The sequence below is a fragment of the Centropristis striata genome, chromosome 10 (genome assembly GCF_030273125.1).
Source record: "Centropristis striata isolate RG_2023a ecotype Rhode Island chromosome 10, C.striata_1.0, whole genome shotgun sequence".
NCBI classification, from domain to species: Eukaryota; Metazoa; Chordata; class Actinopteri; order Perciformes; family Serranidae; genus Centropristis; species Centropristis striata.
In genome coordinates, this window is record NC_081526.1 from 15,283,547 (window position 1) to 15,300,732 (window position 17,186).

At 44.1% G+C, this 17,186-nt stretch overlaps 1 protein-coding gene across 1 annotated transcript in view; it reads right to left on the bottom strand.

The window, feature by feature from the left end:
* The window catches only part of si:dkey-100n23.5, a 52,310-nt gene that overhangs the window by 3,038 nt on the left and 32,086 nt on the right, over window positions 1-17,186 (bottom strand). Inside the window, exon 12 of the mRNA XM_059343384.1 lies at window positions 7,163-7,310. Coding sequence (XP_059199367.1) covers window positions 7,163-7,310 — 148 coding nt within the window. The remainder of the gene's footprint in view (window positions 1-7,162; window positions 7,311-17,186) is intronic.

Here is a 17,186-nt window from a genome sequence, read left to right on the forward strand (position 1 = left end):
CAAATCAGAGTCACGACGTAACTGACCAACTGAGTGGAGGTGAGAAAGGAGCCAACTTTAACTTCACTTCAACTTTGAATTCTCTTTTTTATTCTTTATACAACTATTTTTTGAGGCAAACAACCTAGCACAACACTAAAAGGGTGATACGAACATTAACTTTTGCCTTCTCACATGGACAAACTCTTTTTATGAAATAGCTCTTTTCTAGCATATAATGTATAGCCTCTTTCACACATACACTGCAACCCTGAACTTGTCTAGACATTATCAGGAGAATCTATATACAAGAATGAAAATGTCTGAATCAGTTTACCCTGCCAGCTCCCCAGTACAAAGTCAGGGTAATGTCGGATTGAGCCATTGTGTGAATAGAGCAGGCCATTGTCCTGTGAATACACAGTGAATCAGAGAGCCTGTTGATGACGATTCTGCGTTTGCTGCAAAACCAGAAAAAAAAAAACACCAGACAGTGAAGAGGATTTTACACAAAAAAAAATCCATGAAAAATGTAGGAGAGGGTTAAATCAAGAGCAACTGGACTTGGTAGCAGACAATTGAATATGTTTTAATTCTTAAATTCATGAGAGATTATGAGATTCCGGAACTTCTACCAGAAACTTTGAAGCTGAAATAGTCAAACAAATTCAAGGACGGGCAAGAGACTCAAGCCCTTTTCATACTGCAAAAAGTACCACAAAAGTGCCAAATGAGCTCAGCCGTCATTTCACCTCAGGCATAATATTGGCATCCATTCACATTGCAATCCGGCATTGCAGAACGTAGTGGGACGTCGACAGTACGTGTACAATAAGTGACAGCAGCGGCAAATGCATTCATAACAATGATGGCTAAAGAACTGTCCGTCGTGCTGTTTCTCGCTGTAGAGATTCTACAGACTCAAGCTGCATTTTGCCGACGATGATTCGATTACTGTCGGACTCAAGTGAGAAGCGTTTCTGATGTTACGGTCCACTTCTTTTCTTCTAACTGGGTTGTTGGTTGCACAAATAACATATTTTCACATATTTTTTGTCTTCACATTGATCCGTCTTAACCAATCTTGCCAAGAGCCAGAGCCGGGATCACTTGGTACCCCCATTATGCCTCTGGGACGTTCAGACTGAAGGCGAAACCTCTTGGCAGTCCCTCTTGGCCTAGGATTAGGAATCAGGCTACAAATCAAAGGGTCGCCAGTTCGAATCCCAGGACTGACAGGTCAAGGACTGAAGTGCCCTTGAGCAGGGAACCTACAGCTCCCCAGGCTCACAGAAATGTGCTGCCCACTGCTCCTAAGCATGTGTGTTCCTGTTCCTGGTGGTGGCTACTGTCCTTACATGCTCTACCAGGTGCCATCCCTCGCCTGAGCCAAACAGAATATTTCCAGTAAGACAGAACAGGGCTAATCTCGGACAATCTACCGATATGCGCTACATGTGTGAAAAGGAAACTCTCAGAGTTTCAGAAGTTCATATGAGAAAACAGCTTATGTGTGAAAGGGCTGTTAGAGCCATGGGGAGCATACTGACACATTTAGTGTGAAACAATGATCTAAGCCTTGTGAAAGACTGACTTCTGGTTAATTTTTTTAAATGTCAAACTAGTCAAGCATGCAATAAAAGTGTGATCAGCTTGCATTTGTGCTGATTTTGCCAGATGACTTTGGAACTGTTGGCCTGCCTGGTTAACAGGTCACATTTATGACATGCAATCAAAGCACTACTTCATGCTCATTCCAGAAACAGAATAAATATCTCAACAAGTGAACTATTTGAAGGACATTATAGGTGATCCTAGAGAGCAAAGGGGGGCAGAATGTATGAGGTAAAGCTGAAACTGAGTAGAGTAACCAGCCTGTATAATGTAATCCTTAATGCATGAAGGCTTTTGACGCAGTTGTAATGTTTAAATAGGACGACAAAGAAGAGATCTTCACAAAAACTACCCATATAAACAAACACTGTTTTCACACACGAGCAGTCTTTTCAACTGGCTCAGTGTGGACGCACTCTAAGATTGCAGCGGTGCTGAGACGTGTGGGGATTGGGAGCAGCTTTCTCCTGCATGCATACTCGCATACACACAGAAGAAGTGAGAGGTGAGCTCATTGCAGAGCCACAGGCAGTTCAGCTGTATGGGTAGAATGCAGATCAATATCAGGGAAGGAAAAAGAGTGGAAAATGGGGGAGGGGGGGAGGGAGCGAGAGGGAGAGTACACAGGTGGGAGGGAGATGCTACACAAAGGAGAGCGGCAGAAGTATTGTAAGAGAGATAAATGCCAGAGATGCTGTAACAGGGTACAGGGAACAGAAGAGGCATGGGAACAGACACACATACAGTACAGAGAGGTAGAGATAGGAATAGAGAGGGAGGAGGAGAAGAGTCGAAGACTGCGAGGAAGAGTGGATAACAACGACAGAGGACTGAATAAAGCAAGAAATACGATGCTTTCATGCACACATAAAAACCAGGTTACTGACAAATCTGGTTACGCACGTAATTAGACGACATGTTTATGTACTCTGCAGTAACCTGGTTAAAATCCTTGTATATATGCAGCAGGTCAGTAATCAGAGGAGATGGTGCAAGATTTATGTGCCTGAACTCAGACTGCTAAATACATTTTAGCACAGGAACTACAATGGGTGCGAATCTTTGATTTGAAAAAGGGAACTTTTTGAGACTCTTTCTCCTAACTATTCACTCACGTGTAGTCTGCTGAACTGCAGCATGGAACATAACTGGCAATAAAGTGGACCGGTCTTCACAAAGGTCACAATCTGACCGAACTGGAAGACGAAGTGTGTGGTAATAAGAAGCTTTTGAAAATTTTTAGACAGTCCACTGTGATAATTTGAAAATAGTCTTCTGCCTGAAGGATAATAATGAGATGCAAGTTTGTTTTTATTGACCGCCTCTGCTGGCTTCAATATTAATGTTCTTTACAAGTTGGTCAGTGTGTTCTGGAGTCAGATTGCTCTGCTGTTATTAACTTTATATTTCCATCAGTGGAGAAAACTTGCCTGGGAGTTTGGGGTGTTTTGGTAGTGCAAGACGTATCCGTCCTACCAGTATCAATTTCAACGCAGAAGTTTCAGGGTTGTCTGCCCGCTGTTCGTCTCATTTTCTATAACCAGTGTAGAATGAAAGCATGGCAGAATTAGCAAGCATAAATAGCGAACTAACTAGACGCTAAATTTAGTGCAATTTAAAACTTAATGCTTCATCCACACACTCTTGTTACAGCGTAGGAAAGCATGGATGAGTGACAGCTTTGTGGGTTGATAGACGGGGAGCACACAAACACGCATGCACAGTGTGTGTTATTAAACTGTGTTACTTGAATATTTTTTACTGTGCTCCCAAAATTTTGACATTTCTTTTTATCTTAGGAGCACATCTACTCCTCGGTTAAAGTTAGTGTAGAGCCCTGTAATGGTGAGTACGCTGAGGAGGGACCGACAACACCTAATTGGAGCGTCGCAAATATTTTTGAGGGATTTTTGAGAATATTGACACCAACCTTAGATTGGTAAAATTCACTGTTTACCAATTCGGTGGCTGATATGGTGAATTCTTGAGCGGGAATGAAAATAGCCCCTTTCCTATGTGGATTGTGAACCAATTTTAATCCAGTCTGCAAAGGCCTTCAAAAGGATGCTTTATTTCAATAAATAACTTTATTAAAGAATATTTTACATCTTTATTCATTATATTAATTCTAGAGATGAAAAGTGAGTAAAGAACTAAAAGATTTAAAAAAAAAAAAAGCTAAACAAACATCAGTCAATTGCTGACCATTTAAATAAAGATTCAGCCAAAACAAAATAAATGGCGACATGACACCATTTCTAAATAATTCCAAGCATCGTTTTCTGTATTATTTGTTCTGTAAAAACGGTGCATATTAGATGCAGATATGTCCGTGACAGGCAAATACTGGTGGATATCAGCTGAACGATATATTGGTAAGGCTCGACTTTTAATAAACATAAGGCATACGAGTAGTGTGCTAAGGCAGACTTGAAAAAAACTGGACCCAATCCCTTTAAATGCATGTAAATGCACCGCAGGCAAACAGCAGGAGAGACAGCAGAGGGAGAGCGAGCCAGTGAGTGAGGAAGGGGAGGCAGGGTTACGACGGGTGGGGGGGGCGGAGGGGGGTGTCTCGTACGAAAGCGCAGATTTGTTGCGTTGAGGGAGGAATGCTTTGACGCTGTTACACCCCCCCCCCCCCCCCCCCCCCCCCCCCCCCCCCCCACCACCACCACCACCTCCTTCTCTCCCTTACCCCTCCTCTCCCCCGCCAATCTCACACCTGATGTGTGGGGGCTGCTGGGAGTCGCATGCCAAGATGAATAACAACCGGCTGTTAGTCACGATAGAGCACGAACACACACGCCGCCTGTCTCTCTCTCCCTTTCTCCTCTCGCGCGCGCTTGCCGTCTTCTTTCTTACCTTCTCTCTCTGTCTTTCTCTCTCTGACACACACACAAACAGCATTTCTCTGTGATTTACGAACACATTGAGATTCCATTTCACTCCTCTGTCTCTCTCTCCCGACTCACCACAGTGCAACATTGACATTTGGGTTGAAGGTCATACCACACATTCCAGTCTTCCACATTGTGCTCATGACCCGTTATCAGCGTGGTTGGTGACACTGAGTGGGTGACAATATATGTATGTGTGTGTGTGTGTGTGTGTGTGTGTGTGTGTGTGTACGTGTGAACTGAGACCACAGAGACTTTTTCTTTCTTCGTGGTTCAATATCAGCTCTGGCTCATGTCCGCAGATCCTGTCAATGTTTGTAGATTGAGACAAATCTGTGGAGAACTGTATTGATTGTGGTGTTTATTGAAATGCAGCCGATGAGGTTTGCGGTTCAAATGTAAAATCATCATGAACATCAGTTTTGTCTTCATTACATTTCCCTAAAAGCGCCATTTGTGCAAGAGATAAAAATGAAAGTCTTAGTGATTTGTAATTTCACTCTTTAAATAAGGGGATTTTGGTATCAGACCCAACAATTATTTTCCTGTGTTGGTGATTCGTGAACACCTGTGACAGATGGAACCAGTCAATTTGGAAAGTTAAGTAGTCTAATTGCAAATTCTGAAGTGGGGAAGAAGGATAAAAACATGAATAAAAATGTAATTAATTTCTGTACGCTAAGTACATCAGTTCACTTAAACTTCGAAAAAGTATTTGGGTTGCTTAAACTTTTCTTGCATATTGATTATGAAACACAGACGCATTAGAAATATTTCTCAGACATAGTTACAGATTTAGCTGATTTTAAACATTTCAATCCGAAGAAAACACCAGGCGACCAGTCTAGACATAGGACCACACTTGCCGTTTATACAACACAGATTCCCAAAAAGTTGGAATGCTATATAAAAATGTAAATGTAAAAATCAATAAATGTGATTCATATTTACGAAATCGTAAATTGAAGATTCGAAATTGGCAATGCTATTTTATCAAATTAATAAAACTAAGATTATGTCTGTAAATCCCTTACAGTACAGGGTTATTTTGGCAGATAATCGTTTCAAGACCAGTCAGGAACCTCCTGATGATTAGACGATTGTTGGGACTAGCCAACCGGACACAAAAATTGGGCCAATTATGAGCCAGAATTAGTCTATAGATAGTTAGAAAATTGTGAAAATGGCCATTGCAATTTCTAAGAACTTAATTTAAATATTCCATAAAAATAAAAACTAAGAAAACCAGCAATATTTACATCAGTGTATTGTTTGCTTGAAAAAGTTTTATTTATAAAGTTTGCTGCCAGTTAACTTTCAGGAAATATACTACCCTTTTCCAGCTGTTCATCAGTAAGAACTGATTGTTCCTACTGCCAACTCCACTGAAACACTGTCAACACCACATACTTGGTTAGTAGAGCGCCACCAGGAGTTACAGAGTGGTAACTACTCTTCAGAGCGAAGAGAAGATGTAGTCCTTGTTTCTCTGCAGTATTGTCAGAATATGCCTTAAGACCCTGCTGCTGCTCTGCTGACATGTTGTTTACGCTGCAAGGTCAGTGTAGACAAGTGTGAGTGGCCAATCTCTTCCAATATCTTAATTGACCACCTCATTACAGACAGAGCTAATTTATAGAGCCTTTAAGCATGGTCAATATTAGTAGTGTTAATAATTGGAGTCACAGAACAGCTTTAAGTCTTAAATGAGTCCCTGTAAAACATCTGTCTGCAAATATGCTTCTGTGAAAACCTCCCCCACACAAGGGAAGAAACTTCAGGATTTCAAACATGCAAGGACTGAAAAAGCAGAAAATAAATAAATAAATAAATAAGCATCATGCCTTTCACCCAAAGCATGTTGGGATAAACTTCAGCCACCTGTGACCCTGAGAAGAGGCAAAGGCCCACCGCAGGAGACAGATGGCGATCAGAAGATTCTGGATCATTACTGGCTGCATGTATCCGTTAAAGTAACAGCTTTAAACAATACTAGTGATGCATCTCTGGAGACGGTAGTGCTGTCCACCACTTTGGTCCAGACTGAAATATCTCAACTATTGAACGGATCGCCGTAGAACTCAGACTTTTCTTCTACCGCCTACATGAGAAAGACAGTTTTCCTTGACTGGATTGTCAACAAATGTGGCGCAGGCATTCATGCGTCCCTCAGGATGAATCACTCGTCTCTTTAACACAGAAATTCTGATGAAGGTCAGTCATTATGCCAGCTTGGCTTTTTTACATGGAACCAAACAATGGCAGCATAATGCGGCCCCAGTGTGCAATTTAAATAGCACGCCAACACTTTACTCTTGACATTAAAAAGTACAGTGTAATAATCCATTGGTTGTTTTTAAGTATTTCTCTGCTATTTTCTTATGCTTGTTATTTAAATATGTTTCATTGATTTTGTTTATGCTGTGTGTTATGTTAGATAAAGTAGTTTGTAATACTGTCTTTGATAACAGCTATACAAATAAACATATTATTCTGCATTACAGATATGATACAAGGTTCGACCAAGTCAGATTAGCAAAGTAACTTTTATGGGAAAAATTACTCAGGGACGTATTTCGATACATGATCAGTAACTGGAAGTCCAAACATACTAACCTAGTGATTTGCACGTCTGAATGGGGCTATGTATGTGTGTGCAGCTGATGTACCTGCATGCCAGTAGGGCTCAGTAGGCTCCACCAATCTCTATCCAGCCCAAAAACGAAGGCATTGGCCAAGCCGTGCAGTGGTGCTGACAGGACGTGCAACAGGGTGAGCGAGAAGGACGGATCCTGTGGGTAGAAGGCGTTGTGGAGCCTGTTGGAGGAGAGAGAGACAGAGAGAGAGAGAGAGAAGTATTGAGTTCATCCATAAAAAAGTTGTAAATAAAGAGACAACCTGCAAGAGAGCATCAGGGGTGAGGATGGAGTAATTGAAGGAGAAGTCAGACGGCAGCAACAGGGAAAAAAAGACGGAAAGACAGACAGGTAGAGGTTGATAGACAGAGCAACAGAAAGAAGGAGAAAGAGAGGGAGAGGACAAGTGAGTGGCAGACTGAGGGACAGGGTGAGAACGAGAGGTAATGAGAGCGAGCGGCAGAGGCAGGAAAAGAGAGGGGGAGAGAGAGGGAAAGGGGGAGGGCGAAAGAGCGAGTGAGCTTTATATCAGCGTTTAAGAGCCCATTAGGCAGCGTGAGACGGCTGGGCTGACACATTCTTGGCTGCCGCCTCGACAGCACGCAGCACTTTACAAGGACAGGGAGAAGTGTAGCGCTCAACTCCTTTCCTCTGCTTCTCTCCCCTTTCTCTCATCTCAGTTTCCTGCTTCTCCTGACCACAATTTCGCCGTCCCATCTTCTCCTTCTTTTTCATTCCGTGCACGTTCCCCGCACACCGCCTCCCTCCCCTTCCACCGTATCGCTCCCATTTCTTTGCATTGGGTTTCATCTGTCTGGATATCTCATTTTCATCTTGACTCATGAGGGCCATCCTCGATTCTTTTCTTTTCAATTCCCCTCCCTGTGCCTATCTCTCTGGGAGCCTGGGGCATGACTAGAAGGAGAACCTGATATTGTGTGGTGTGGCTGCAAACTAATGGCTGCCTCCGAGAACGATGCCGCTCAGCCATTAACCCTGGATTAACCCTGTATTAGCGCTGCTCGTCGGGTTAGCCTGCCGCTAATGTCTTTTATTGATCTATTAGTGAGAGAATCAAACCATGCACGGCTTACAGCGTTTTCTCCTATGTGCGGTCGTCCTGGGTTTGGTGGGCAGAGTGAACTAAGTGGCCATGGCGGTTGACCTCAGGGTCGGGAGAGTCATCCCTGAGCTTCTTGCGCCCCGCAGGGAAGGAAGATACAAAACCAACCATTTGAGGAAAAGGACCACAGTTGTATTGTGGTAACAGGGAGTTATTTGAGACACCACAGTCACTCATCTCTTCATGACTGACAGTCAGAGAATGAAACATGTCTCCATTATTTGAAATTATAATTACTCTTTCATAATCTTTGTTAACAGCACAACTGTTGTACTTTGAACTATTTGGCTTTCACCACTTCATTACAGTGTTGCCAATAGTGTGACATCACTGGACTTAGCACCTGGCACATCTTTAGAAAAAAAACCAAGCCTGTGTGTCTAAAGTGACACCAGGCAAGCTACTGCAAATAAGACATCAATGTCAAAATATCAGAGGGAGGGAAGATATCTGAACTGTACAAATATAACAAATGTGTTTCTTTCTTAACTGCTTTACTATCTATTCCAGAAAAAGAATGAAAAAACAAAACAAAAGACAGCAGGGCAGCTTCACTTACTTCACATTTTATTTATTTATAATTCTACGATGTCATCTCACAGATGCTTTTATCCAAAGCGACGTACATCTGAGAGTTCATACAACACAAGCAGAGATCAAGTCAGAAAAAGACACATGAGTAAGTGCTGTGGGTTCAGTTTGAGTCCAAGAGGATGTAGGTGCTATCAGGCAGTGTATAAGGACAAATAGTGCTAGATTATGTGAGAAGGTGTTCAGTAAAGAGCTGGGTCTTAGGCATTTCTTAAAGATTGAGAGGGACTTAATAGTTGGGATGGAGTTTGGAAGTTCGTTCCACCACCGGGGAAATACAGAGGAGGAGAGTCTGAGGCTGGGGAGCCAGACGCCTTTGACTTGAAGAGCGTAGTGAGCAGGAGGGTTTGTGGAGTTCGGGTAGGCAGGCGCTGTGCCAGTTGCTGTTGCAAGAGAGGGTTTTCAATTTGAGGTGGACTGCAACCGGGAGCCAGTGCAGAGAGATGAGTAATGGAGTGACATGTGCTCTTTTGGGCTGGATGAAGACCACCACCTCATTCTGGGTCATCTGCAGAGACTATTTCCTCAGTAAATATTTTCTTATTGGGCTTATGGTCTCAATATCTAGCATAATGTTCATTTTGAAAATAATGATCCCATTTAGAGTAAAAACAGACAGTGAAGCTTCTGACAAGTTACTAACATGGCATTACCCTGTTGTCTCTTAAAAATATCTTGTTCAGTGTTCAGTTGTACAACCCTGATTCCAAAAAATTTGGGAAGCTGTTAAAAGCATAAATAAAATTTATAGAATAGAATTATTATATAATTTATGTTACTTCATGTCTCTCCTTCATCTTCACCCGTGTGTCCAACTGCAATTTCATCAACACCATCAGAATTAGACTACCAGGTGCTCACAGTTTTTTAAACAATGGGGTGGAACGATGCCGACTCGACTTCCTCTGCTATGGATGAATCCACATACAAAGGCAGCAAAAACCTGTAGACCGACAGTAATTGGGTGTTGTGCTTTCAGATGCATGACATCCTGTCTAAAGGAATGAAATGGCCCAAAATACCAAAATGACTTTGGATGACTTCAGTTTTGGTTAAAAGATTAAAAAAAAAGAAAATCTTGTCCATTTCTTCTGAGAATGCCAAAAATGCTGCACCTCTAAATTACAGGTTAGAGGCTGTTTTACTTTGTCAAACTAAGCAAGCACATAATTATGCTCTTTTGACTCCCCTTTAAAAACCCAGTGAGAACTGGAGGTGAACAGCACAGAAGATGATTATGGAGATTCGTCCACAAATCTGGTTATAATCCTCTCTTATCCTCTTTCGCAGCACGAGGTTGCAAGGTTTATTTGCTACTAATCTGTCTCCATTTACCTTCCAACCACCATTTAAAAAGTTGTGACAGGGTAGAAACCCCTAAGTGGCTGAAAGTTGCGACCAATATGAAATGAGAAACTATGTGTTGTAAGTCTTCCTGGGTTATGGTGTTAACTCAATGCCTAAATGCAGTTTAAAATAAAACCAACAGTGCAGTGCGTGGAGCGTAGAGTGGCGTGTCCTGGCACTTGTCGGAGTAAGGACCATTTCAGAGCGACGCTGCCTATTTTCTGGGTTAGCCTACTGCTGTATCTCCGAGGTCCAGACCAGCTGCTGCTCACATTCATTTCACTTCCCATTAAAGGTGAAATAAATCAGGAGTCCCCACACAACCTCCTTGGAGAGGCAGGAAACACACACACATACATGCACACAGAGGGCAGAAGCGGACATGGATAAACACACGCCTCACCTTCGCCTGTGCATGTGCGTAAAGGTGTGTGCATACAGTATAACCTGGGTCATATGCATAGAGGATGTCAGGTGGAGAGGAAATGCAGGGGATGTGTGTTTGTGTGCGCCTGGCTGTGTGTATGTATGTGTGTGTGTGTGTCTTTGTGCGTTTCTCTGACAGCGCAGCGGTGAGAGTGAGTGGGTCTGTGTGAAGGGGGGCTATTTCTGGCGTCTCATTTTTTTTTTCCTGCTGCCGCAAAGAAATGCGATCGGCGTCCGGGAAACGAGAGCTGGCAGCAAGCAATCATCTGCCTGCCACACACACACACACACACACACACACACACACACACACACACACACACACACACACACACACACACACACACACACACACACACACACACACACACACACACACACACACACACACACACACACACACACACACACACACACACACACACACACACACACACACACACACACACACCACCTCGCAGCGCTGAGAAACACGCGCCATGGCAACGGAACAGCCGCAATTAGAGGCGAAGAGCCTTTCCCCTCCATCGAGGGAGAGACGGAGAGCGAAATGAAAGGAAGAAAGAAAGAGCAGGCGAGAGAGAGAGAAAGAGAGACAGGAAGAGGGGAGGGCAGCGGGAAGGGAGGGGAAGGGAGGGGAGGGAGACGAGTGTCAGAGAAACAGCACCGCACAGGAAGGAGAGAGGGAGAGTGGAAGAGGAAAGGAGAACACGATAAAGAGGTGAGAATGTGCAAGAGTGAGGCTGCGGAGGGGAACGAGGGCCGAGAGCGATGAAGGAGGAGGAGGATGAAGAAGAAGAGGAGGGGATAGGGCTGAATAGAAAAGACTAAAAAGCAGAGGAGGCAGAGAGCGAAGAAGAGGAGGAGAGATATCCAAAAAGACAGATTGCAAGACATGAGCGAGACAAACAAAAGAGATTACGTGCGAGAGAAACCAAGATAAGACGAGAGGGAAGGGGAAAAAAGAAGGCGAGGAGGTTAGATAGAGAGAGAAGGGAGAGATGGAGAGGCGTGTGGAGGAGGAGGAGGAGGAGGAGGAGGAGGGCTGTTTCTCCTGTGTGAGCCAGGCTAATGAAAGATGAATGAGGGAGGCAGTGGTGGGAAGGAGAGTGTTGCTGCGGGCGATGCCTGGCTGAGCTGCTGCGTGTGTGTGTGTGCGTCTGTCGGGGTTTGTGTGTGTGCGGCGCAGTCGAGTGAGTCTCACAGTTGGCTGACTGCTGTTGGACAACAGGGGTGATATTGTGTACACTGTATGACTCAGGAGCAAATGGTCAACAACAATAAACACGCTCGCACGCACATATAGAAGACATACATGCACAGACATACGTAGAGCTTCCTGCTGCCACCTGTAAGCATGAAGTCAATCATTAGTACTCGCTCAGCGTCTCCGAGCCCTGCTCACTTATTCAGACCTTCCATCTATCATGCTGTCAGTCACTCTTTGAACCCGTCTCTCTCACTCACCCTCCACATTCTGCGCCAAATCCTTCATCCGCTGCCTCTCCCCATCTCTTCCAATATCTCTCCCTGCCAATCTATACCACTTTCCAGCCATCAATTCCCCTCCTCCCTCCTCCAGAGTTCACCTTTTTGTCTGCTTGTAATTGTTGTGCCGAACACTCTGAGCTGTGGGAGAAGCGTACTGTAACAGCTTGGACCAGATTTCCCAGACAGAGGAGTCATCCTGACCCCGATTGCACTTCTTCCTCTTCCTGACTTCTTCTTCTTCTTCTTTTTTTTCCCTTCTTCCTCCAGACGGATCACATGCTCCACGGTGCCAAAACAAGGCTGTAGTGCTGCCCGCGGTGCTGCTGCTGACAGCAAATCTGAACTTTTCCCTGACTAAAAGGGATAATTGTGCCAAAACGAGCTTAATCCCCCGACCCTGTGTAAGGTCAAAACGTGATTCAATGTGACTTTTTGAAACTCTCTCAGCAGTTGGCTGTATCTAGATATGACAAGGCATGGGTAACTTACTGGAGCAGAGATGTTGTGATATCAGTTTTCATTTCTGAGAAGAAAGTCAGGCAACTATGATGCACTATCCAGAGTTATACTGTACACCCTACCTGTAGTTTTTAGAAAGTTTTTTGAAACTTATTGACCATTTTCTGCCATTTTGCTCATGGTGGGAACATCTCTTCAGCTTTTTTAACCATAGACGGTATTTAAGGCATCTAACCACCAACCCATTTAAATCCTCATTGAGTTTGAGAGGATAGACCCCAGGGTGCTAAAATGCTAATTTTCTTATGGGCTTAAAAGCTCATTCTTATGGCGCCCTTTTCAGTCAGCTAGCTATGGCAAAACGGTCCAAACACTTAACTTGTACCTAAGGTAAGGTAAGTTTTGGAAACAATTGAAACATCGGATGATAAGTGTGTTAAGATCCCCAAAAGAATCCAAACAAATGTATCCTGCAACTGTATTAGAGTTTATGTCCACAGCAGACAGCTTTCACCTGGCATGTAGCTATTTGATGTTAGCTCAGCTAAATTGTGAAGCGGCTAACTTACTAGCTGAAGTAGTCACAAGAAATAATTTATTACCTTGGCTGTTGGGTGCAGTGCCATACAAACATTAGCACACTAGCTTTCCAATGCTAACAGATACGAAAAAAGACAAACAACGAACGTAAAACATTACCATACTTCACTCAGCTGTCATATCACCCATTAATCAAAAATAATAGATGGCAGGTTCTCTAACAAAATAGTCGGCTGTAACGTTGACACTTCACGTTTAGATGGTATGTTAACTACTTGCCAACTTGGCTGATGTCAGATGTGGGGGATGTATACTTCCTTCCAGTTGTTGTATTCATTTGTTTTGATTCTTTTGGGGATCTTTACAGACTAGCTGTTCACATTTTGATTGTTTCAGTACTAAGCAGGGCTAACTGGGGCCCGAGTTGATGTTCCCATACAGAGCATGACGCAAGAGCAAAGTTGCCGCCATGTGAATATAATTAGAGAAACAAAATTTGAAGCACTAAAATGACAATCCTACAAACAGACACTAGGAAACAATGACTATAAATTGCCACAGTTCATTAATGTCTAATTATGCTTCATGATGCTTTGGGGCATGATAGCCTTTTATCGAATTTGAACCAAGTAGAATCCACTTATTAAATCCAGATGCTTCAAAGCATGAACAGAGCTCTGCAGTTTATAGTTATGAGTTATAATTTACCACATTTTAAAAAAAGAACTTAGGCTCAATTAATGACATTCAATGAGGAGAAAATCGGACCCGTGCATTCACTGGTTCAAAAGTTTGATCTTGTACATGAGTGGCGGCCTTAAGGGCAACAAAGACAGAGGACAGGCCTTTCATTGTCCAGTGACAACATGTGATCAACAATTTAAAACGTGCATTCAGCCATAATGCTTGTGAACTCTCTGCAGGAATATGGTGTACTCTATGGAACTGTGCATGTGAATGATACATGTTGATCATAGGACCAACATGGGGATTACTGTTATGGGTATGCGCACATATTTCTTGTCTCTGTGTGAACAAACATTTCTGGAATGTTGTGCAGAAACAAAAACACACATGTGAGCGCATGCAGAAACACACACCTGCACGGGTGTGCACACACATACACTAAAGGACAAAGAGGCACGCACAGACCTTGGGGACCGAAGTGGCTAACGTTCACCAACAAAATAAAAAACCCAAACAAAGAGACATCCTGTTTCCTGGAACACAACACCACTCAACCCCCAGATGCAGGGAGAAGCCAGTAAACACACACACATATATATATATGTACACACACGCGCACAAAAATCAGTTCATTGTCCATCGCAACGCATGTGTTTCCTCGCACCTCATTCATGTACTGGCGTGTGTCTGTCTCTCCGGCGATGCCACTGGCTGTGCCTTCGAGAGTTGGTGCATGCGAGTTTATGCCTGTGAGTGGCTCTGGCCAGAAGTGTGTGTGTATGTGTGCGTGTGTGTGATAGAGAGAGCAAGGGAGACAGAGAGAGAGAGACAGGGAGGGAGGGAGAGCAGATGATAGAGTAGGCTTTAGCGATTCCCTGGAGTGTGAGGCAGCGTTTACGGCACTCTCAGAGCAGCCAGAGTGATGAATATTTAAAGACGTGCCTGAAAGAGCAGAGGGAGGGGGAGCAGTATGTGTGTGTGTGTGTGTGTGTGTGTGTGTGTGTGTTTGCATGCATGCATGCATGTATATGTTTATGTTTGCATGCATGTGCGAATGTGTGCACATGCCCAAGTGTGTGGCAGTGTGTGGAGGTTATCTAGTATCTCCTGTAAAATTTGTGTGTTCATACCATATGCATGTTTATGAATGTATATGTGCCTATATGTAGTTTCCATGTTTATATAAGAGAATATACACCTGTGTAGCTTATGTGCAAGTATATAGGGACTATATAGGGTTTGCATGTCTCTATGTGCATGCACATATTCCTGTATCTTATGTGTGTTTAAATGTGAGAATTTTATGTTCGTATAGTGATTTAGATGCATGCAAACATGTATTTTTGTGTTTAAACAGTCCACCACAATATTAAATCCAGATCCTGTGTGTGTATGTATTTGTGTCCAGCCTCTGCGCGGGTGCCTGCCCTGTGTGTGTGTGTGTTTGTACTTCACACAGCCCTGTAGGCCAGCTCTCTGTCTCGCTAAATGGGGATGAATAGCAGAGCGTTGCTGCTGCTCAACGGGAGACGAATGGCTACGGGGCTCTCCGTCTCCAGTTACACACCGATCACTGCCTGAGACGCAAAAGTTCACGCACGCACGCACACACACACACACACACACACACACACACACACACAGGGCACACTCACTGGGCATGGTCATATATCCACCCAAATATTATCTAGGCCACACAGCCATATGTGGCAAAGCTATCACACAGGCAGTCAGGGTGTTCAAAGAGCATGACATCTGACACCACAGACTTCTTTGATTTTCATGGAATTTTGTTACCTGTGTGTGAATAAAAGTAAAGAAAATGTCAAAAATAATCTGGCCATCAAAACAGATAATTGTTCTATGTGCTTTCTTAAAGTAAAACTTCGCTAATCCTGACTTTTGGGTGGCGACCCCCCGGATCCCAGCCATGGAAACCTGGAGAATCACTCAGAGATCAAAGCAACACAAAAAGAAGGAGAAATTATAGATTTGCCTCTTAATCTGAAGGAAAAAAAACATCACATACCTGCAAGCTACATCAAGCTCAAAACTTATTTTAGTAAACACGGTAAATTGAATGTGAGGAGAAAGATAAATAAAAAAGAGCTTGCAGACAAATAAAGATGAGAGTGGAACCTTGCATGCTGCCTTTCAGCATCTGAGGAGCTCACTGGTTCAAGTAAACAAAATACACCACAAAAGATATTAGGGTATACTACAAACCACACAGCAGCCTGCACACACACCGAGGCACAAACACACACATCCCTTGCGCGCTGAATGCAAGATATTCTGAGAGGCGTAGGAACGGAAGGAAGGGAGTGTAGAAAGGAAAGAGAAAGCAGGAGAGGGAGAGAGAGAGAGAGAGAGAGAGAGAAGCAGCGCATCCTGGGATGCAGAATGCCGAATACAGTGAGATAAGAGTTAATGTATCCCCCCACCCCCCTCTTCATCCCTCCCGTTTGGCTCTCTCTTTCTTCCTCCCTCCATCCATCCCTCCCTCCCTCCTCCTCCTCCGCCTCCTCCCCGTTTGCTTTGAGGGATGAATAATAACTGCTGCTCTGAGATTTCCTCCCTCGTTTTTCAAAGCGCAGAACGGAGATGGGGAAGGTCTGCCTGGCCCGGGGAGCGCGTGCGGCTGCGTGCACGCACACTCACACTGAAGCCGCAGACACGCACTGAGGCGCACACAGACGCACAAACACACACTGTCTTGTTCTCGCTGCTCGCCTGGAGCAGGGAAATCAGATCTCCTCCAGAGAAAGGCGGGGGGGCTTAGACGCTGTAGGGAGCCCATACAAAAATCCCCTGCAAGCACGTATAGGCCTATACACACCACAAAAACCCACACGCAGCATCGAGGGAAACCAAGAATAACTAGGAGGATGCAAGCTGCCTCCCGGAGCGACAGGGTGAACTCAAGGTTATAGACACATCACCGGTTCAAGCCCCGCCGCCAGGGCCAATCCGTCCATGCTGAAGCACTCCTCTGGAGGGCACGTAACCCTGATTGCTCAAAGGAAACTAGCTCTCCTGCCATGTGTCTTGCTTTGGAGGTTAGGGCTTCTATAGAAACAGGGGAAGAAACTCACTTAATGGGGATGCTTGCTCCTCTAGAAAAAGAGGGGGGGAAACTCACTTAATGGGGATGCCGGCTTGTCAAAAAGGGGAAAGAGGGGGAGTGTTTAAAGAGAGGGAAAAGTCCTCGTAAAAAGACAAGAGCAGGCTGTCCAGGAGGAGCACTTGCACATCAAGCCGCGGCGTGCCACAGAAATCGGCAGCTAGGTTCCGAGGAGAGGGCTTATTTATGCAAACAGGCGTACAAGCGCGCACAGTAGGAATCTAGACAAGCCTTGTAAACAAACACACACCCACACCATAAAGCACACA